General features: G+C 53.7%; 9 protein-coding genes across 9 annotated transcripts; 7 read left to right on the plus strand and 2 right to left on the minus strand.

The window, feature by feature from the left end:
- Positions 1-1,031: 1,031 nt before the first annotated feature.
- AYO21_04581 (hypothetical protein) lies at positions 1,032-2,654 on the plus strand (the record flags this gene model as incomplete). Its single annotated transcript, XM_022654553.1, has 5 exons — positions 1,032-1,259; positions 1,306-1,528; positions 1,584-1,723; positions 1,774-1,861; positions 1,915-2,654. The coding sequence occupies 5 exons, from the start codon at positions 1,032-1,034 to the stop codon at positions 2,652-2,654; spliced, it is 1,419 nt and encodes a 472-aa protein (XP_022513153.1).
- A 2,068-nt stretch (positions 2,655-4,722) lies between these two features.
- Positions 4,723-5,118, plus strand: AYO21_04582 (hypothetical protein; the record flags this gene model as incomplete). Its single annotated transcript, XM_022654554.1, has 1 exon — positions 4,723-5,118. The coding sequence occupies one exon, from the start codon at positions 4,723-4,725 to the stop codon at positions 5,116-5,118; it is 396 nt and encodes a 131-aa protein (XP_022513154.1).
- Positions 5,119-5,739: 621 nt separating this feature from the next.
- AYO21_04583 (hypothetical protein) lies at positions 5,740-6,882 on the plus strand (the record flags this gene model as incomplete). The annotated part of the gene is made up of 1 exon (XM_022654555.1): positions 5,740-6,882. The coding sequence occupies one exon, from the start codon at positions 5,740-5,742 to the stop codon at positions 6,880-6,882; it is 1,143 nt and encodes a 380-aa protein (XP_022513155.1).
- A 1,001-nt stretch (positions 6,883-7,883) lies between these two features.
- AYO21_04584 (hypothetical protein) lies at positions 7,884-9,049 on the plus strand (the record flags this gene model as incomplete). The annotated part of the gene is made up of 2 exons (XM_022654556.1): positions 7,884-8,015; positions 8,102-9,049. The coding sequence occupies 2 exons, from the start codon at positions 7,884-7,886 to the stop codon at positions 9,047-9,049; spliced, it is 1,080 nt and encodes a 359-aa protein (XP_022513156.1).
- A 177-nt stretch (positions 9,050-9,226) lies between these two features.
- On the minus strand, positions 9,227-10,624 carry AYO21_04585 (hypothetical protein; the record flags this gene model as incomplete). The annotated part of the gene is made up of 1 exon (XM_022654557.1): positions 9,227-10,624. One exon carries the CDS (start codon positions 10,622-10,624, stop codon positions 9,227-9,229), a length of 1,398 nt encoding a protein of 465 aa, XP_022513157.1.
- Positions 10,625-11,347: 723 nt separating this feature from the next.
- AYO21_04586 (hypothetical protein) lies at positions 11,348-12,199 on the plus strand (the record flags this gene model as incomplete). Its single annotated transcript, XM_022654558.1, has 1 exon — positions 11,348-12,199. One exon carries the CDS (start codon positions 11,348-11,350, stop codon positions 12,197-12,199), a length of 852 nt encoding a protein of 283 aa, XP_022513158.1.
- Positions 12,200-12,802: 603 nt separating this feature from the next.
- On the minus strand, positions 12,803-14,587 carry AYO21_04587 (hypothetical protein; the record flags this gene model as incomplete). The annotated part of the gene is made up of 1 exon (XM_022654559.1): positions 12,803-14,587. The coding sequence occupies one exon, from the start codon at positions 14,585-14,587 to the stop codon at positions 12,803-12,805; it is 1,785 nt and encodes a 594-aa protein (XP_022513159.1).
- Positions 14,588-17,743: 3,156 nt separating this feature from the next.
- AYO21_04588 (hypothetical protein) lies at positions 17,744-19,004 on the plus strand (the record flags this gene model as incomplete). The annotated part of the gene is made up of 4 exons (XM_022654560.1): positions 17,744-17,859; positions 18,205-18,505; positions 18,541-18,735; positions 18,957-19,004. 4 exons carry the CDS (start codon positions 17,744-17,746, stop codon positions 19,002-19,004), a joined length of 660 nt encoding a protein of 219 aa, XP_022513160.1.
- Positions 19,005-19,799: 795 nt separating this feature from the next.
- On the plus strand, positions 19,800-21,398 carry AYO21_04589 (hypothetical protein; the record flags this gene model as incomplete). The annotated part of the gene is made up of 1 exon (XM_022654561.1): positions 19,800-21,398. The coding sequence occupies one exon, from the start codon at positions 19,800-19,802 to the stop codon at positions 21,396-21,398; it is 1,599 nt and encodes a 532-aa protein (XP_022513161.1).
- Between the last annotated feature and the right edge of the window lie 469 nt (positions 21,399-21,867).

The raw sequence follows: 21,867 nt of genomic DNA on the forward strand, positions 1-21,867 counted from the left end.
ACCCGGATCGACAAGGTCCTGGAGGAAATGGACAGAGACATATCGGTCAATTCTCCTTTTCGAGCCAAGCAGCGTTGATGAGGACCACGCGGCTCAGAAGGCTCAGAAGGCTCAGAATGCCGTTGGAGGAAGACATGGTGTTGGGCGGCGCTATGCCCTACCTCAGAAGAGACTCAGCGATATCCCAACGATTGCACTCGCTCTTTTGAAACTCGAAAGTTCAATTAAAGGGCTATTGTCTTCGTGAACTAAACCTCGCGAGGTTAACGGTGCTTAGAACGATGATCTCGATGTATTTCGGGCCAAAATGATGCGCAGAGTTGATGGTTGTAGTACTTTCAGCTTCGACCCTTTGATCTCGTCTGGTCATGGCTGTGGAAGCAACATAAAGATGAAGAGGCTGAAGATCTACACTAGGGGGACGGCCTGAAAGATCTGCTGGAGAAATATTGGTGGAGTCTCGCACACTATTCCCGATACGGTTAGTTTTGCGATTTATATTTCAGCTTTGCCAAGTTCAAGAAACGCAGCCTCGTAAAATACAGACTCTGTCCCCTTTTGTTTCAATGACTCGGAAACGCCATGCTCGTATCGCTGGGGGCTATGTCATCGTGTCTACCCTGGAGATGGGTCAGTAGACGGGACCAGTACCAATGATATCCCCATCGTTGCTTGTTCCCCAGATTGAGTCCGCACGTTTTCCCCTTTCCATGCCGTGCGCCGGTAACGTCCTTTACACACCTTCACAGATCTACTCAGCTAACCCAGCAATGCTCGATGTCTAAAATTAAAGGTAATAGTGATTTTCCCAAGGCCACTTCGAAACGACAGGGAATTGGCAGCTGTTGCATCAAGCTACGTCACAAGCCCAACATTGCTCGGTGGTTTTCTTGGGACTTTTGCTCAACGGCAATGAGGATGCAATCTCACGAAATAGTATATAAAGGTCGTCTAGATCACTCATAAATCTGGTATCTGTACATTGATCAGAGACAAAAAGCATCTACGACACTCATTGGAGCTATTTCATCATGTTTGTTTCCTTCGCTCTCCTGGCATTGACAGCGGCACAGACTGCCTTTGGGCAAACCGGCGTCAACTGCACTCATCCAACTGCGTTCTACGATCAGAAGATCGACCATAATTCCACAAAGAGCGGGACCTTTAGACAACAATATCAACTTATCATGGACCACTACAAACCAGGAGGTCCGATCCTGTTCCTCCAAGGAGCCGAGACCGCCAATCTCTCGTGCTTGGTAGGTTTTTGTCGATGTTGCCTGACCTGTGTCTGACTATGCATAGGAAGAGATGGTCTTTGAAGACTGGGCGCCAACCTTGGGTGCTGCCGTGGTGCAACTCGAACACCGTTTCTTCGGCGTCAGCAATCCCAGCACCGTCGTCAACGTTACCCAGCGCTTTGCCACACTCACCTTGGAGAACGTTCTGGGAGACTCTGTCGCTTTTGTCCAATACTTGAAGAAAAGCAACACCAAATTGAGAGATGCCAAGGTCATTGCACATGGCGGTACGTTGGTCATTCGGAACAAATGCAGGAGACGGGGAATTGATTCACGTTGCAGGCTCCTATGGGGGTTGGCTATCTGCCATGCTCCGACTTAACCATCCAGAGACTTTCTATGGCTCAATTGCCTGGGCAGGACCAACGGAGAGCCTTGGGCCGAATTCTTCAAATCCTGCGCGTGGGAATTGGTACACCTTTGTAAGCATACCTGATCTCTAGCATGACAAGACCATTGACGGGAGCTGCAGCTGTCGAACATCTACTCGAGCTATTCGGCCGAAGTTGCTGCTAAGATAAAAGCTGCGCTGGCAACTTATCATGGCTACATCAAGACCGGTCAGTACGGTTAGACACCTCAACCACGGAGAAGATACTGATTACCCTTTCAGGGACAAACTATGAGGACCTCGCCCACGGGCTCAACCTCTGCGAGGTCCCGAAGAACACCAGCGATCTGGACCTGATCTACCAGTCACAGATCCTCAACGCGTACACGGCCAACGCGCAGTTCAGCTATGGGGTCCTACCGGGTCTCCCGGGCCTCATAGCCAACCCTCTCAACAAAGTCCTCAATCTGACGCTCGAGGCTCACGGTGCGCTCGAAGTTATCAATGCCAGTCTCTCGGTCCTTTTCAACGGCGCCTGCGTCGACTGGGCTGGACAAAACGCATTCAGCCTGGCCGGCGCCGAGCAACTCCCCTTCCAATACCTGGAGTGCCGCTACTTCCCCATCGCGGCGGACCTGATCCCCTCCGGCACAATCTTCCCCGTCGGCTCTCTCGGGTATAGCAGCGACCGCGGCAAATTCTGCTCCGAGACCTTCAACATGACCACCCCTACCCACCAGGAACTGTCGACGAAATATCACTTTACAACCAAGGATCTGCTCGCGGCGACACACCTGCTGTTCACCTTCGGCACCATTGATCCTGTCTCCGGCTGGGCCCCGTGGCAGCTGTACGGACGAATGACGGCCGACCGCAACGCGTCGAGTCTGATGGTCGTCCCGGAGGGAGGGCACACAGAGGATTCGTTCAATCCAGCGTTCCTGACCAAGCCGGGAGTTCTGCAGGCGCAGAAGTTCCAGCTTGAGTATATCAAGGAATGGTTGGGAGTCACCACTTACTAGAACGATTCTATCGGTCTTCGTCTTATTCGGACGGTCTTGACAACAGGTAAATGTTACTGTTGGAGGTAGAGATGGGATGGGTTTCCTTTTCGTCGTTGATCAAGTTCTTGTTGAATGTTACCACATAGCCAATTGAGCTGCATTTCTTATATGCTAGTTGAAAAGAACCATGTCTTTACACCTTTGGTGGAAATCAAGTCTCTTGTGGAACAGACGATTCGCGGTGTAGCTGATGACGATGAAGCTACCGTCCTACATTTTCGCCGTTGTGCAATTTTCATGAGACGTGTCGCTTGTTGAGAAGTCACACTTGACCTTCTCGTTGCTACCGCTAGCCGCTTACAAGCCACCAGGATCGCCTTCCTAGTCTGGCATAACGGCCCGTTAAAGCTTGATAGAGCGAAGCTTTCCCTCGTCTGAACGCCACGCGACTTTGCTAGCGCTGGGAATTCATGGATGTTAACCACAAAAAGAAATTGGAAGAGCGCCTCTTCAAAAAGTCCCTCCTCAACGCTTTCCGAATCGGTACTTTCTGGCGCCCACGGGGTGTTAGACCTAACCTGTTCATCAAGCGAAAGCGAATCCTTCAGCCATACCCACCCCTATTTCCCCACCTGTCGAAGCTTTTCTCCATCACTATTTCCTTGCCTCTTCTACTCAACCATGTGAATACTCCTTCTAGTCTTACATTGCTGCTCGACCTGCTCAAGGCTGTTCTTTCATTCTGGTGACGCTTGTCGCCGTCCATTCTTTTATTGATTTCTATCTCAGTTACGGGATGAGGTCAACGTTATGGGCCCTCGCTACCGCAGCTGCTGTCACCGTCTGCCATGGCCAGAAACACGACAAGTGGGACAGCTCAGACGTTGTAGTCACCACTATCGTTACAAACACACATATCGTGTGCCCTTGCAGCTCTGAACATTTGGTTGCATCGTCAGTCTCGTCCCCGGCTCAGTATTCCTGGACCCACAATGGCCACACACGGCATACTTCTCGCGGTGACACGTCGACGGCACAAGATTCAGACATCCCTCATCGGCAAAGCTGGGGCAAGACAGAAGGACAGAGCATTACTGCATCTCCGTGGACTCTCTCCCAGTTGAAGAGTTCCCAGACAAGCACATCTGCACATACCACAACAACACGCACAGAACATGAACCAGGAAGGCCGCCCACGTCTAAAAGCTCTCCGGTTGCAGTCCTCTCGACCACCTCTATTTACCTATCGCACACTTCTTCAGCCACTAGAAGTCACGGAACAACATACTCAAAATCTACTGACACAAGTATATCTATATCTACTAGTTCTTGGAGAGCATTGACGAGCATCCTCGGATCTTCAACGACACTGACAGGCTCCACAAACTCGCCGACGACCACCAGTACTAGAGCATCCACTTCCACCAGTTCGACTTCGTCCCTGGCTACAGCTAGCACCACTACATCAGCCGTGACAACAACGACAGCGACTATTAATACATCTACTACCTCTACCTCTACGACAACTCCTACTACTACGATCACGGAGACCACAGCGGTAGGCCACAATGTGTCAACTGTCCTTTGATGTCTCTATAACTGCAAGCTAAGACTCGTGCTAGATAACGTCCACCACCACAACTACAACAGTATGTATTGTACCTATTCGCTCCTTTTCGAAGTCGAGAAGCTAATTCAACACCACCAGACCACTACCACAACCACAAGCAGTTCTTCCGCATGTCCTACAAGTGCCTGTCCATCCTCGAGAACGGCGGTACGTCCTCAGCGGTTTTCGAGCGCTTGTCCTGCACCGTACAATCTCTGGGTTACTGACCATTCATCCTCACAGGACGTCATAACTGACGGTAGCTTTGAAGACGTCTCCTCCGACTCGATTGGAGTACTGGGAACTACCAGCGGCGACTGGACAGTATCTGGGAACGCATTTTTCGACCAGAACAGCGGAACGGCTTCTGACACGCCTTTCGGGACGAAATTTGTGTATGTATCCCTTCTTCGACACCCTTCCCTTCCCTCTCCACGATAGGACAGATTGTATTCTCGAGATGCGCAACTACTAACCATGCCACTGCGTAGCTACTTCCGCGGCACTTCGACCGTGCCCATCTCCAGCGTCTCTCAGAACCTGACGGACCTCATCCCCAACACCTTCTACACCCTCACCTACGACTACGCCGTTCCCTTCGTGGACAACCCCAACAGCGGCCCCACCTTTTCCACCTGCAGCCTCACCCTCCAGGTCGGCGACAGCGTCAATCGGGATCTTGTCGATGTCTTTGGCAACGCGGCGCAGACGGCCTGGGCGGAGGCGGTACCCCTGGACTTTGTGGCCGACTGTTCGGAGCTGGTGTTTTCGCTGATCTGGGATTGTTCGCAGGTGTTGCCGGGGAACGAAATTGATTTTGTCATTGATAACGTGGCCTTCACAGGCGGTCAGTGTGTGGCGGAGCCGGCTTGATTTGAGTGAGCGAGGTCCCGACGATCTGTGTATACGTGGGGTGTGGATGTCGGGTAGTTAGCTAGCATATGCTCATGGGAGGAGTGAGGGCGAGGAGTCGGTGTGTATTCCCAACCCCAGCAGAACTAGCCTGTAGCGCTTACTGGGAAAGAGTCACTTGTTCAAATGTGGGGATCAGATGCAGGAACAGGCAACTTGGCAGTTCGCATCACAAACAACACTTTGAATCGCTATTCCTCGTTGATTCTTGACCTTACCTGCTTCTTTGCCTCTGTGTCTCTGTGAGTTTGACCAATCGGAGAAGAGTTGATTCGCACACATATTCTGAGGGTTCTGTCGGACAACAGCGACTCCCTTCCCCCCAAGGACGCGATGGAGCTCGGTCGGCACCGAGCGTTCAAAAGTGGGTCAAACCATCAATTAAAGTATTTTCTTGTTTCCGTCGCTCGCTGACTTTAAATGATAATAATAATGATAACTACAACTTGTTCTCGATGCAGTGATCCACTCAGACCTGATAAAGCACAGAATCCATTACTCGAGCGGATACTACATACGAGAGAGTCCATCCTCGCTGCCATACCATTGACGTAGAGAACGAGCAAGCGTGGAGCGACAGCCATGCCTGCGGTGTCGGTAGCAAACGGCGCGGCTCCCGCTGCGGCGTCGTCAATCGATTTGCCGCTGTTCGACATCTCCCAAGAATCACCGGAGCTGGGGCGAGAGATTGTCCAGGCCGCTGCAAAGCACGGATTTCTGTGGATCGCAGGATCGCCACCGCCGACGTCACAGACCAACGACGGCGGTGAATACGACCTCGACGCCGCGACGGTGCAGAACGCCTTCGAGATCAGCAGCCGCTTCTTCAAGGGCGCCAGCGCGGCGGACAAGGCGGCCTGCAAGATCACAAAGAACCGCGGCTTCGTCGACATGCAGGTCGAGAATCTCGATCCGCAGAGCCACGCGCGCGGCGACTTCAAGCAGTGCTTCAACCTGGCGGAGCCGGACCCGGCGAACGGCGCGTGGCGACAACCCCTTCCCTCGCAATTCTCAGAGGTCCGTGCGGAGGCTGCGCTGCGCGATTTCCACGCCCGCTGTCGCGCCATGGCGACCCGGATCCTGCGCCTGATCGCGCTGGGGCTGGGTATCGATGACGACCCGGACTGGTTCGTCCGGTCACACGAAAACTCACCATACACGGTGCGCATGCTCTATTACCCACAGCTGCCGCCCAACAGCGACTACCGCGCTGAAGCCGACATCCGCGCCGGCGCGCACAGCGACTACGGCAGCATCACCCTGCTATTCACGCGGCCGGGCCAACCTGGGCTGGAAATCCTGCGGGACGACGGCACCTGGGCCCGTGTCCCTGTCTCCCCGCCGGGTTACCACGACCGGGACTTCCCCCCCGTGGTCGTCAATATCGGCGACCTGCTCCAGTTCTGGACCAATGGACTCCTCAAGTCGACCGTGCACCGCGTCGTGCTCGTCGAACCCGAGCAAGAAGACGAGCACGTCGCCGCGACATCCTCCGCCCTCGGAACAGACAGGTACTCCATCGCCGTGTTTGTTCAGCCGGCCGACGACACCGTGCTGGTCCCCGTGCCGTCACTGGCGGTCTCGGAGCGCACAGCCGCGTTCCGAGATGCCCAGATCGGTCGTGGGGGCGGCTCGGCGACGGTGGCAACGTTGGGCCAGACGACGGCGGGGGAGCACTTGCTTGGGCGGCTGAGGGCGACGTATGGTGTTGCTGTGACGGGATAGGTATTCAAGGTTTGAGGAGACGGGAGTGGATCGATCGACCGATTGATGAGGAGTGAATTGGTTATTGGTGTTCTCTGGCTGAGATGGCTCTTGTTAGGTTTTGCAATATGTCCTGTGAATATGTCGACATCATTCATGGTCGTGGTATTCTCTAAACTTACACCAGAATATCTGTCAACAAGAGTGGTGACTGCTTCATACCCCTTGTGTCTGTCCTTGTGTCTGGTGGCAGAGATTCATTTCGAAAGCCTTTTATACACCATTGCACACATGGCCTAGGCACGAGGTACAGTGTGAGTTGACTCGCGTGAGAACCATAACCAAATGATGGTGGGTAATTCAAGATGTGATTAAACAGGGCATATCTTGTTCGGATCCTCGTCGCTCCTTCCGTCCCAGAGTATATCGACTTTTCATTAGAGACAGTGGCCACCATTCATTTGTCCACAGTGTCGGCAAGCATCGAGCTCCCTTGCTTCCTCGCCCCGGGCAATAGTGTCTACAATCTAGACCTAACGTGGTCGAAATTTGAAGTAGTTTGTCTCGAGATCTCAGCTAACGCTTTGTCATAATAGGTAGTTCCAGATTGACGAGGCACGAGGTTCTCCAACTCGTCAAAGCTGCCACAACAAGACCAGAAGGAGCGCAACACGTTCAAAAGACCTAATTTGGATTGGAAAGACCAACTTCAGGCACGCCTGTTGAAGCAGTAATATGATTGGCTCACTGGAGACCTACATTACTTCCCATCCTGCTCCTTGCATTTCAACCACGCCAACGTTGAGGTAGCATTGGCTAATGCACCGGATACCTTGGTGATCATGACATCCAATGAGAGTCTTGAGAGTGACTCCTACGGCCAGGCACCACGGGAACATGACTGTGAGGACAGCCATATAAAGGGACGAGCGGTAAGCTCATCATCACTCAGATGTCGGAGCTAAAAGGACAGCATTTTTGTACCCCTTCATCCTTTAGACTGATCTCTAGGTATTTCCGCCATGGTTTGTCTTGCGACATCCTTGCTGCTCAGCAGCGCCTTCACTGCTGTCTCGGCTTACATCCAGTATTCAACTGTCCCAGGCTACTTCCTGCAGGACGATAATTCGACCAACGCTACTACATTTGACTATGTAAGTGGTGAAAGGCAGACCCGATCCGATGGAAGCGGGGGGTTAAGAGAAAAGTTCTTCGTCTTCTGATGATACTTCCTGTCTAGACTGCGACCAACTTCGGCCTCATCAACCAGAGCTATCCCACCGATCCCTCTGATGCCGCTTCCTTGACCCAGTGGCAACGATTTGCCCTGGTCATTGCCAATCTGACCAAATCGGCTCCCGCCAACGTGCAATACAAGCTATTGTTCATGGGCCGCCACGGAGAAGGCTGGCACAATGCCGCCGAGTCCTTCTACGGCACTCCCGCGTGGAACTGCTACTGGTCTCTCCTCGACGGCAATGCGACAGCGACGTGGTCCGACGCTCACTTGACTGACAATGGAGTTTCTCAAGCCCTGGTCGCCAACAGGTTCTGGCGGTCTCGTATCCAGGAGCAGAAGATCCCAACTCCGCAAAAGTACTATGTATCTCCTTTGTACCGATGTCTCTCGACGGCAAATCTGACCTTCTCGGGCCTCCCACTACCACAAAACGAACCCTTCATCCCGACGATCAAAGCTCTGCTCCGGGAGTCCATCTCCGAACACACCTGCGACCGCCGCTCCAACAAGACATATATCCACTCCCAGTTCCCCACGTACAAGTTCGAACCTGGCTTCCCCGAGACCGACCAACTCTGGTCGGGCGTCACCGCCGAGACCAATTCGGCCCAAGACGCACGGTCAAAGACGTTGCTCGACAGCATCTTCTCGACGGACAAGTCGACTTACCTGTCGTTCACTTCCCACTCCGGAGAACTCGGCTCTATTCTGCGAGTTCTCGGACATCGGACCTTTTCTCTCAACACGGGCGCTGTGATCCCAGTGCTGGTCAAGGCCGAGACCATCGCTGGAGTCAGCACGATTTCTACCCAGGCTTGGACGCCCAGTCCACATTGCACGGTGCCACCTCTCACCAGCGTCAGCAGCGGCGCGAACGGAGGCTGTGTCTGTCCAAACAGTGCCGTGCCAGTAACTACGACGTTGCCTCCATTCGCGGTCAGCACTTGACTTGGCAGCCGAAGAAGGTGGGGGATTTGGCGCTAGACAGAGAGAACTGCTCAATTGAATCCAGAGAGTTAATATTGACCGTCGACTAAAAGTTAGACTGGGAATGGAACCTGCGCACAGCACACGGACGCCTGAGACAGAGAACTGAGTGTGGGTATAATCTTGTATAGTCTGTAATTAAGCGACCAGCAGTGATTTTATATCTGCACTCGGCGTCTCCCCTGAAATCAATTCACTCATGACCAACCCGGTCCCCAGACTCAGACTGATTCCCCACGGGCCGTGTCCAGACGCTATCCAGACACCGCCACTTCCAGAGGGCGGAAGACCGAGGTAGTGTTCAGGGATCTTGCCCAGGAGAGGGGTCCCCCTCTGACTGACGGGGCGGAAACACAGGCTTTGCCTGACCGTCTCGAGATCGTCGTCGTTGCCTTCCTCGGCCCCCTTCGCCACACGCCCCGTCAACTGCACGGTTGTCTTGCGCAGCGACCTGATGCTCTCCGGGTCGACGAGGGCTTTGACGTCGCTGGCCAGCTCCGGCAGCGGGAGGGCGCTGTCGTTCAGGCCGCCGACCCAGATCTCCGTGTCGCCGTTGCGGGCAAGCCGCGCGAACGCTTCGGGCGCGAACGACCAGTGCACGCCGGCGGTGCTGTAGATCGAGTAGCAGAGCCAGTTGTCGGTGCCGCCGCCGACCTTGCGCTTCGCGATGTCGACAAACGGCCTCTTATACCGCGGCGACTTGACCACCAGACTGTGTCCCGCGAGCGGCTCGATCGGGATTTGCAGCGTACTTTGGGGGAACAGCGTCTCGAAGACCCTGGGCGTCCACGCGCCCGCCGAGATGAGGACGTCTCGACACTCGAGGTCTCTGGTCTCGGTGTTTCCATCGGGGTTGGTGGACGCTAATACTAGGCCCCTGAGAGCGCCGTCGTCGTCGTCGGTGAGGATCCCCGTCGCGCACGTCGAGAGGTGGACCTGGACGCCGCGCTTCTGGCACTCGTCGAGCAGGAACTCGCACAGCTCGCGCGGCTCGATCTGCGCGCAGCTTTCCGGGCCCGAAATCGTCTCGAGCGTCCCGCTGGGCTGGGGGGTCCATACGGCAGGCGAGCCGTCCGGGTTGAGTGTCTCGTCCTCTCCCCTTCCCCCTCCCCCTGCATCATCGCCACCGCCTTTCTCCTGAGACCCTGCCACCACCGACGTCGATGCCTCCTCGACCCGACTTGTCCCGTCGCGCAACCAATCGCCCCTCCTGCCCTTCCTCGTCGCCGCCGCGCTGTCATCCACGCTCAAATTATACGTGTGGCTCCTCGCGTACCCCCACCTGCGCGGCCCATCATGCGTCTCGGCCAGCTCGCGGTGCAGACGGAACGAGAGCGCGCCCAGCGCCGCCACGGACGGACTGAACCAGTCGGCCGCGAGGAATCCGCCGGCAAAGCCACTCGCCGAGGCGAGCAGCGCGGGCGACGAGTCGACGATGTGGATTGTTCTCGTCGGCGACGAGGCCCGCGCCGCCAGCGAGAGGTAGTACGCGGTTGAGAGGCCGATGATGCCTCCGCCGAGAATTACCGTCGACATTCTTCTGGCTCTGGTCCTGCTCTTCCCAGTCTTATCACCCTAGGGGAGAATATCTCAAGGGAGGGAGAGAGAAAGGAGAAGTTGAGCCGGCGGGATTGACTTGATGTTATCACTCCTTGGCTTCCCTTGCGCCGCCGCTCGCCGTCGCTATGTGAAAGAAATCGACAGCGCTATCTACATGTCCACATGCGCCTTGGTAATCGCAGTTCTCCGCCTTCGACCTTTTGAGGTTGTTCGGGAATTTTCTCCCCCGCCTCTGGAATGGCAACTCCCTACGTAATTATTCAGCCCGAAACAAGTTATGTACATAATACTCGACTTCGTATACGAGAATAGGATCCAGCCTAATAGCAGATCGGATGTCTTTCTTCAGGAACAATCCTGATTTCAACAGACACTTCAAGCCGGCGTGTCTACAGGGGCCTTCGGGCTCTCCAGCGTTGACAGACCCATGTCATTCTGTTTCCTCGGCATCCCTTTCAGCAACTGCACCACAAATCCTTGCAGAGACTTACATTTCGGATCGGGACATCATGGCCATTGGTTACAAAACGCAGGCAATACTGGCTGGCTGGCTGGCTGGACTGGTGGGGGGTTAATCTAATTGGATTTGGTTCTAGTCCACCCCGCAAAGTCTCGGCTAACATTCCTTGATCCTTTACGAAGTCAAATAAATTCATTTGAGCAGTTCATCCGCACACCTACTCCGTCCTCGAGGCTGCGATGCCTCAAATGGCTCCGTCGACGGGCGCAGGTTCACCAGCGTCAAGAGCGAAACCAACGACTGCCGCGGCCGCATCCGATGCCGACATCGCCACCAACAAGGCCCTCCTCTTCCACGCCGAAGCCGCGCGACTGGCGAAATCATGGCTCCGCGGTACCGCCGTCGGTGACGGGCCAGACAAAGATGAAGATGAAGACAAAGCCGAGGAGGATCTCGAACAAGAGTTCTTGCGGAACAAAGACGTCTACTCCGAGACAGGGGGTGTAGGGTATCACCCTCCCACGGAATCTTCTCTGTCAAATGGGATCTCCTCCGACCAAAATACGACAACGGCGTTCTTGAGAAAGCAATTACTCCGCGGCCACCAGCGGGGACGAGCCACGAATGGAAGCGCACAGACACATAATGCCTCGACGGCGCGACCGAACACACAAATACGGGCACCAAGATGGGTAAAGGGCGAGGATGATTCGGACGAGGAAGAATCGCGCTCGGGCGTGGTGGGCAAGAGGAAGCGAAAAACCAATGCTGGGCGCGCAGCAGCAGTGACGGCAGCAGCGGTCGAGAGCGGAGCCTCTGGCTCTACTCCGTCGCAGATCCACCCCTCCTCAGCCTCCGAGACGGGACATTCACTCGAACCTTCTGGCGCTGCTGAATCCGCGCCGAACGAGTCGCATGACCAGTTTGACAGCACTCCTCAAGCGACCTCATCCAGCAATCCCCAGGCAACGCTGCCCAGGGCAGGCAAGAAACGCGGAGCCGGCAGTTACCTGGACGAGCTGCTCGCCTCTCGAGCTGCGAAGAAGAAAAAGAAGAAAAAGAAGGGCGTCACGGAATCCGAGCCAGGGTAATCCGCGACTGGCACAAAATGTATCATGCGACTCAAGAGCTCCTTCGTGATGATGTCTGCTTTGTACAGCCTTGGACACTTTCTTCTCATCTATATCGTTTCGACAACAACTTTCACCCCACACATGTGATCAGGCAGATATTTGGCTTGGTCCCATCGTATTGCACAGGGTCGGCGCTGGAAGGCCTCTAGAGATCTGCCCAAAGTATCCCCGTGAACTGATCGGAATTCCCAGGCAAGTCAGTCCTGGGGTGATAACCGACTCTATATCCACACCATTTTTATCACGCTCCATTCTCGGTGATCTCGATACTATCCAAGCTCCATGTCTCTACCCTGTTGGAATGTGCAGTGCTGATGAAAAAGCCTCCCCGGAAAATATACACCACAAGTGTCTCGCTAGAGCCGGACTACTTGCCAAAGTCACGGTCGAATGTCGATTTCGATCAATTACCATCCAATTTCCCTGTCGGTATGTACAACGTGAGAAGCGTCATGTAAACACATCGTTTTTTCGCCAATTGTGCGGGACCAGTGGTCCGTCCCAAGCTCCGATAAAGATTGACCCCCGTCCAGTAAAAGCAAAGGGCAAGATTTTCTTGTGTCATGTCAGTCGTTTCCGTTTCCGGTCGTCATCTCGGCCGTGACCAGGTCCTTCATCCTCATTTTCTTGCTCCGCTGTCTCAGCGGGGTTTAGCAACGAATGCAAAGTCGCCATACTTCCTCTCCGCGTGGCGGGGGCGGAATGAAGCTCAAAGTTCGGCCGTGGGAATTTGCTGCCTCCCAACGGCCAAGGTACGTTCTCGACTCCGAGACCTGCGGGTGGTGCCTCGGAGTTCGAGTGAAGTGGTGGTGTGGACTGGCTCGGCTGGTTCACCGCAGCGTTCCTCCTAGGACCATTAATCTCATATTGAGCCAATTGATCACGAATTTGTTGGTCGCCGGCAGCCAGAGGTGGCTGCTGCGGTGAAGACGGCTGCCATTGCACGGACGATTGTCCAGAAGCATAGGGGGATCCGTTCCCGCCGTTCCCGTTAGGAGGCGGCCAACCGTGTTCTCGAATATCGGCTGACGTGTGTCTCCTCGCCAAGTTCATCGGTGGAGGCGTCACCACCGAGGCCAAAGGATGTACACTGGCGGGCGGCTGTGGCGGGAGGGCAGGACGACTGAACCCGGGAGAGACATGGGGAATGCTGATGGACCCAAAGCGACGTGGCGAGGAAGAAGAAAACTGAGGTGGTATCGGCGGGACGGGAGGACGTAATCCTACATGCTGGGACTCGATCTGGACGGAGGATCTTCGGCTGTCTGGATAATTGAGTCCCCGAGGTGAGAGAGGTGGTTCTAGGGTGGAACCGCCCGGGTAGAACGACTGTCTGCCGTTTTGCAACGACTCCTGGGGCATTTCCAAAGCGCGTACATATTCAAGCTGTCGCGCAATTTCTTTTTGGATACTGGCGATATCCGTGTATAATCCTGATTCGGGGGAGGACATTGTCTGGACAGCGCCCGTCAGATTATGGAGATATTGATGGCATCGGACCAGTCCCTCGGTCAATGCTTGACACCTCGAGTTCACCAGTGCATAACTTTCTTCGGCCCGCTGTAGTCTTGATTGAACTTCGTAGAAGGCTTGTTCGAGGCTTGCAAGACGCTGGTCTGTGTCAGGCATAACATCAGCAGGCGTGCCTGGTTGAGAGACACCGGGTTTCGCATTTGAGAACGAGTCGCGGTGTATCAAAGTATGTCGGGAAGCGCGCCTTTTGATTTCTCGCAAGCCCATCAAATCGCCCTTTTTAAAGTTGCCGTTCCCGTGCTTGAACTCCCACAGAGCCGACTCGGGAGATCCGGTATGGAAGACATCGCTGACCTTGTGGAATCCGTACATGTTCAATTGTCGAACAAAGGAGGAGATGTTTGTGTGTTTAAAGTATTGGGCCAAAACTTTTGAAAATTCGTTCGAAGGGGACATGACAAAACTCTCATTGGTATTGGACCAGGAGATGAGATGTTGTATGGACTTGTCCTCCAACATACTGTATAGCTTGTGAATAAAAGCTGTCTGCACCACCTTGGGCCCCTGAGAGGCTCCGACAGCCCCTGCGACGGTACTGCTGTTGGTACTAAGAGAGACCTGCTCCCGGGCGCCATTTGAGATATTGTTGCCCTGTCCTTGGTCCACCTCGGGACTTCCACCTGCTCCCGGCCCTGGGGGTCCCATGTTCGGAGGAGCCGGAGAGGTCATGATCGAGTCCTCCTGAATCGACTTCGGCGAGGGGTGATTATTAGTGGCGCTTTGGGGCAGGATGGCCATTGATCGAGGTCTCTGTGAGGGTTCGATAGGAGAGCCGAAAGGATTTCTCAGAGCGGGTTGAAAAAGGGTACTCATGATGCTTCTTTAAGCACCAGTCTGCCGTGGCGTCGAGAGACCGAGTAGAAAAAGGCCGTGCGCGTCGACGTTGACGGAGGTCCTATTTTCAAGTCATGCAAGGCATCAATATCTTGCACCGAGGGTGGAGTGGTCCACACATTGGAGGGAGGTAGAGATGGCAGAAGGAGGTGGGAAGGCGCTGGGTCTCGTAGTGGTCGATTCTCTCCAGGTTGGCAGTCAAGTAGCCGGGCGCAGGTGGGTTTCGGGAGAACAGGGATGTCTCACAAAGAGTTGCCCAGTCGATAAACAGTTGTTGGCGTCACCTGGTTGGGATGTCGGATCGGAAATGTCTAGCTGTCAAAGGGTGGTGTCGAGGGTGAAGGAGGTGGACAACGTGTTGGAGGGGGAAAGTTTTTGAAAGTTGGAGATGGGTGGAAAGATGATCGCGGCTCTCGGGGACTGGACGATGCGGTTTTCTAGAAGGGATGCCCTGAAAAAGGGAGGAGGTTTAAAACCGCTCTTTAGGGGGTATCGCGGACTGCCGGCAGAAGAAAATGCGATCGCGGGGGGCGTGCAAGGGTTTTTTTGAGTTAAACGTCGCTAATGCGCATTTAGCTGTGAGGTGGGTGGACTCGGGTGAGGCGTGTGAGTGGGCGTTTGTGTGATTATATACGTAGAGTTCAGGGGGTCTTTATTGAACAGTTGATTTCCAAATGCTGAAATGGTTTCGCAGAGAGGGAGACAAGTCCCAAGGAGAGTGGAAACGTGGGAAGAAAAGAAGCGAGTTTGGAAATTAGTGAGATATGCTTTGGGGGATAATTGCGAATTCGCTTCTTAAGGGACCGGACGATCACGGCGAGGCGGGAGCGCCGGTTAACTGACAGCGCCCACAGGTTCAAGAGGATTTACCAAGAGATCGGAAATGGGTTGGCGAGCAATGGTGGAGGGTGATGGAGGAGGAGAAAAGGATTGCATGCAGAGCACGGGACAGTATCTGACGAGGGATGAATAATGTGGATTTGATGAGGGTTTCCATTTCCTTGATGGATACGGAGGGGCCGGATTTGTGTCAACTAATGCTTGCAGGTGACAAGGGGGTGAGATGGACGGGGATGTGAGAAGGACAATAACCGTAGCCACAATGGCGGCGACGGTAACGTCGGGGAGGAGGCGATAGGCGACTGAAGGATGGCAATGGGAAGGATGGCGCTTAAAGAGGGCAAAGGAAAAGGAGATGAAGAAGACGAGATGGAACCAGGTAAGTGTATGAAATGCCGCCATCAGATGATGTATATCCCGAGCATGTCTCTACTGTAGGTGTGTACCTCGTATGTAGGTAATGATCCTTGTTCCTCCTCCTCTTCCCCAGCCACATAAACCCAGTTGTCTAACGAATACGAGTTCGACTCGAATGTGGAGGATCGGGAGGACCGAGGCGGCTTGCAGAGGGAGGATCAGTTTGTCGAGCAGAGAAAAAAGAAGGGGGAAGCTCAGTGGGAACAGCTGTGAACCGGCAATTTCGTCAATCATCAATCATCAATCATCGACCAGGGTGACAAGCGCAGGCGCGAAAAATGCAAATGTAAAAAGAGCAAAGAATGAAAGATGAGCAGATGGCAGGGGGTGGTGGAACGTGCAGGGAACCGCAAATGGTGGCAGCTGGTTGGAGGGAAAGAAATGCACGTCTTGATAACTAACAAATTATTAAGGCCCATGTCCATGTCCATGCTCATTCCCGGATGAGAATCGGTATACCGACTTGTAGGTACAAGGGACAAGGAGCCCAGACAATGCCCAGGGTGACCCGGAGTTTACCGGATTAGTTAAAAGCAACGAGGGGGTGGCACCTCTAACGACCCTGGCATGCCTGGCCGTCCTCCAATAGCTAAATCAGCTCCAAGCCTCCAAGCCTCGTCCAGGGTTAGTGATGGCTAGTTAAGCCGCCTGGCTGCCGCTGTTGCAGACCATGATAAAAATGTTCTTAGGGGCAACAACCAGACAGACTTTCTTCACAACTCCTTCTCTCCAGGTCTTGGATATCACCAATCATCTCTGAATCCTTCACAACGGGTAAGAATCTGAAACCATACAAGGCACGGCAGCCTGCTTCTCGGCGGTCATGAATCTAGGACAAAGCAAAAGCCTGCATAAAGCGAGATCCACGAGCTTGGTCCCCTCCAGGTCTGGCATTGTTTGATTGACAGTCGCCGAACTTCTGACAGCGGACGCCGGCATCATTTGGCCCATTCTTTCTCCATTCACCGTCTGGGATTTGCAGTTTGGCCGGGGCCACCCATTGCCTCGCTTTGCCTCTGATCTCCAGCTATCTGCACGTCAACCACGAACTGGTATGAACTGGTGCGCGAATCCACTTCTCTTCCACCTTTGCCATCGTCAATATCACCTCCCACTCACCGTCTGACATGTGCCCGTTCCAACTGGTCTGTGGCTATATTCTCGGCTTGGTCCTATTGCCAATCCAACCATATCTTGTCGAATCTTGTACAACCATGACTCCTGAATCTCTCGCCTACGGTATGCATCAAATGTTTTTGAGAATTGGCTGGCGGTGAGCGAGCACCCTTTGATCCCCGGGTCTCTTCAAATTGCTGCTACCTGCTGTCGAGCCCATCTAGGACTGTTAGTCCAAACACCCTCAGCCCTTTTGATGGTTGTCATTCCCTATAAGTCAATGCTCATTTACACATATCGGTGGGATCTTGTTGTTATTGGAGATTCGGACATGGTTCCCTTAAGAGGATGGTGCTTGATGTACCTCTGGCCCGACCCGTCAGGCCAGAACTCTCACCGCCGTTTCGAGCATCAAGTCACGTAGGGGCTAGGGTGACTACGACGATCTGGCTGGGCTGGTGTATGGTGGCCTCTTCGCTGTTAGCCAGGTCTGAAGATCCCAGATGCCTTGCGAAGATGAGCTGGCCTGACGCAGTCCTAGTATGCTTACAGCAAGGTTCACGTAAGATGGACAGACAACATTGAGCTGTTGGGGCAACTCAATCGTGCTGTTCCACGCTTGGCTGCGGACATTCCTCGATTTCCCGATGATTCAAATGTCCAGCAGCCGTTACAAGACAATTTCAGCGTGTATATGGATTGACTGTTATCCTTAACGAGATGTCTACGCAAACACATGCTGCCCTCCGTCGGATGCTCACCATGTCTCTTATTTCAGCTGCTGATTTTGATCTTCGAACGTTGCAGACTGTTCTCAACTATGAAGAACTGGTGAAGACCTTCGTTGGAAAACGTGCCACCTTTGAGGCTGCATTGCAGTGAGCCGAACAAGAACTATACCTAAGACCATCCTTTCCAATCCACAAATACTATACTAAATTCAAAACATTACTGCGGCTAAGCCGGGGCTCCTTTAGGTAAGTTAACGAAGTGGAAGAGATATCTACTGGAAATATACTTTCCCGAAACAACGTTCTGGTCGGCGGCGTAACTATGCGGCAGCGCAAGGAGGAAATCAAAAACGAGCTCCGTATTATGGAGAAGTTAACCCACGTTCACATAACCACCGCGATGTTCTGGCTGCGAAGCGACAAAGCCCACAGTATCTTCATGAAGCCGGCCTGCGATATGGATCTCCGTTATTGACTGGAACACTGTATAAGTCAGGGTTATCCTCAAGTCGTCTTGATGCAAATGCTGCCGTGGCCTGGCTGCTTGATGCACGCGCGAGCCTTTGCACACCGGTTAAACAACAAACACAAAGACATCAAGCCTTCAAACATCTTGGTCAAGGATAGCCATATCTATTTGGCTGATTCCGGCATCCCAAAAGACGACGTTCCAGACGATCTGGAGGGAAACGCAAGCTTTTCTGTCTGGGGGTATCGGTTTACCGCGCTCCCGAAATTCGGCCAGACCATCCCCAGGCTCGCGGCACCAAATCTGACGTGTTCTCACTGGGGTGTGCGTTCGCGGAGATGCTGACTGTTCGCTGCCAGCGGTCACTGCAAGATTTCCAAGAATCACGAAAGGTCACAACTGAAGACGGCGAGACGATCGCCTTTCGGGCCAATTGGCCCCAGGTCCACGACTGGCTCGGCGACTTGCGTGGTCAAGGTGTGCACCCTGTGGTCGACATCCTGATTTACAACACCGCGAGCATGCTCTGTGACGACCCGGAATGGAGGGATTCGGTAGATCAAGGTATAACGCTTCACCACCATTTGTCTCAAGGACCAAGGGTCTCGAAGCTCACGGTTACGCTTTTGAATGTACAGGATATTGTAACAGATTCTGAACCCATCAGAACATGGTACAGGTTAAAAGAATGGAGAACTCAGCAGAATAGAGGCTTACTGTGTGGTCGATTTACACAACCTTCCCTCAACGCATCAGATCGAAACCCGTGAATCAGACGCTCGTCATCGCTACTCTTGACACCGAAGGCGCACACGATGTCTAAGAACGGGTGGAAGATCTCCAGCGAGCACATAAGCTTCTGAAAAGCTGCATAGGTGAAGCGAAGACGACCCCAAGAGTATTCTTGTGGTATGATGCTGTCAAATGTGAGTACGAGAACGTGTAGCGGACCTAGCAAAGTACAGATAGAAACGTGCGTTGCTGCTTGACTGCATTAGCATCCTGTATATATTCAGAAAGGTCTGAGATATTCTGAATCCGCTTCTTCAAGAGGCGTGAGGGTTTCGTCGGTTGATCTAGACTGACGGAGAGTGCCAGGGCATCGACAACGTTTGGCAAAAACAGTTTTCTCTTTGCGGTCTAGAGATATCCATGATCGTCCCATGAAATATCGCATAGCAAGCTGGAAACCATCATACCGATGCGAAATGGTTGCAAATGAATTCCCGCGAGCTTGTGGTGAGCTTTCGCGGGCATAGAGTGAGTTAAGGTTCTGTACCGAGTACAGACAACTTTTCCAACGGCTGGAGTGCTATGGCCACCTTCTGTAACCTAACAATCCAGCATTCTGGCCCAAAAGGCAGCTGGTGGGTTCTGCCACCAAGCGTAGAGAAGGTGCTTGCTCGCCTGGATATCTGGGAGTTCTCGGAAATGCAGGTCTTAGCGAATATGACTAAGCAGTGCCCCGCGTAAAATTCCCTCTCCGCACGATCGGCGGCATCATCAAAATAATTTTTGAAATCCCAGGTTTATGCCCAACTACTTTTGTCTGCGATCACATTCCAACCTCACCAATACACACCCTTCTCCCGGGCCTTCCGTGACACAGTACTACACAATGTCCAAAGCAGCGACTGCCCGCCGACATGCACCTCTCGAAGACGACATCACTGCCTCTGGGGGCAGACTGCGGACCAAATCAATCACTGGAAAGAGAAAATCGAGATCGGATGAAAACGCACAAGGAGATGGCTATATCGACTCTCGATCCTCACGGAAAATCTTGGCTATAGCTCAAGATCTTGTCGAGGAAGATGCAGCAGAAGGACGGGCAACCAGAGCAAGATTCACATCCCCGACAAATGGAGCATTCGGCTTCGATTCGAGGTTTGCGGTAGACGACCAAGACGAGAATGAAGGTGTGGAAGGAGACTCGCGGCTCGATGATGAAGAGGAATGGATACCAGAGGATGACGATGCGGCGGCCCCCGAGGATGACATGGACCCAGAAGAGATGGCTGTTTACAAAAGGTTTCTTCAAGATGGTGAAGAATTGGCCGACTTTGCCCCGTCAATTGCAAACCTCACCACCAGCGACGCACTTTCGACCGACGGCAGACATAGGGGCCAGCAACAGAGAGTCAGTGGGGGTGCGGAGGAAGAAGACGAAGAAGGCACAGGTCAAACGACAAATCTTGCAGACTTGATCCTGCAACGTATCGCGGAGAAGGAGGCATTCGAAGCATCCCGCTCCGCCGATCAACCACAGCTGCTCGTGGGCGGTGGCCCTATGGAAGATGCCGTGGAAATTCCCATGAAAGTCGTCGAGACATTTACCAAGGTCGGGCAGCTCCTGACCCGCTATAAGTCCGGACCTCTTCCCAAGCCGTTCAAAGTCCTCCCGACGCTGCCTCAGTGGCCAGAGCTCTTGTCCATCACAAGACCTGAGAATTGGACACCACACGCTGTCTACCGCGCGACCAAGATCTTCATCTCTGCCCCAGCGGCCACAGGCCAGCACTTTTGCGAAACTGTCCTGCTGGACCGCGTGAGGGAGGATATCCAAGAGACCAAGAAACTCAATGTCCATCTCTACAACGCCCTCAAAGCCGCCTTTTACCGGCCCTCGGCCTTCTTTAAGGGGTTTTTGTTCCCGCTGGTCCAATCGAGCTGCACGCTCCGCGAGGCGCACATCATCTCGTCGGTGCTGGCCAAGATCAAGATCCCCGTGCTCCATTCCGCCGCGGCCCTCCTGCGGCTCTGCGAGATCTCGGCGGAACAGACGGCAAACGTGAACAGCGAGGCCGCCGGCGCTGCCAACATCTTCATCCGCGTCTTGCTGGCGAAGAAATACGCGCTGCCGTACAAAGTCGTGGACGGCCTCGTGTTCCATTTCCTCCGCTTCCGCGCCTCCAAGGAGCAGGATCCGGACCACGAGGTCCTGGGTTCCAAAGAAGCCAAACTGCCCGTCCTGTGGCACCAGAGCCTCTTGATCTTTGCGCAGACATACCGGAACGAAATCACCGAGGATCAACGAGAAGCGCTCCTGGACCTGCTGTTGGTTCGAGGCCACAAAGATATTGGGCCTGAGGTCAGACGCGAGTTGTTGGCCGGGAGGAACCGATCGTCTGCGGATGGGCAAGGTGGTGGAGAGATGCAGGTCGACGCGCGAGAGAAGAGGGACGACGGCGACGACACTATGGACATGACGGGTTGATTGATGTGATGATCGTGAGCTCCTTCCAAACGCACGATGGATAAGCACAGTGCAGGCTTTTTTTTTTACACGAGATACGATACGAGCCATAGAACGAAAGAATGGATCTCGCCTCACCATCCAGGGGCGAGTTCTCGATCCGTATGCCCCTCTACTCGTTGGGCTGACCATGCCCGTTGAGATCGATGCGCACGATCATGCGATGGATCGCATTGGTCTCTGGAGATCTGGAGACCCATGTATCGTGGTTACAAGCGTTGTACTCGAGCGTGACGGCGTAGATAAATATGATGCATTGGTACTCACTACTCCGAGGAGCTCTATTCATAACATGCATAGCTATGTGTACATGGTATCGTCTCTAAGAGAGCATCGCCTGGGCGTAACACCCTATCTTACATCTACACCAATACTTTGGTTCCTTCCAATCCTGCCAGAATAATGCACATATACTGACGTAGCTACCAAG

The sequence above is a fragment of the Fonsecaea monophora genome, assembly GCF_001642475.1.
Source record: "Fonsecaea monophora strain CBS 269.37 chromosome Unknown Scaff26, whole genome shotgun sequence".
NCBI classification, from domain to species: Eukaryota; Fungi; Ascomycota; class Eurotiomycetes; order Chaetothyriales; family Herpotrichiellaceae; genus Fonsecaea; species Fonsecaea monophora.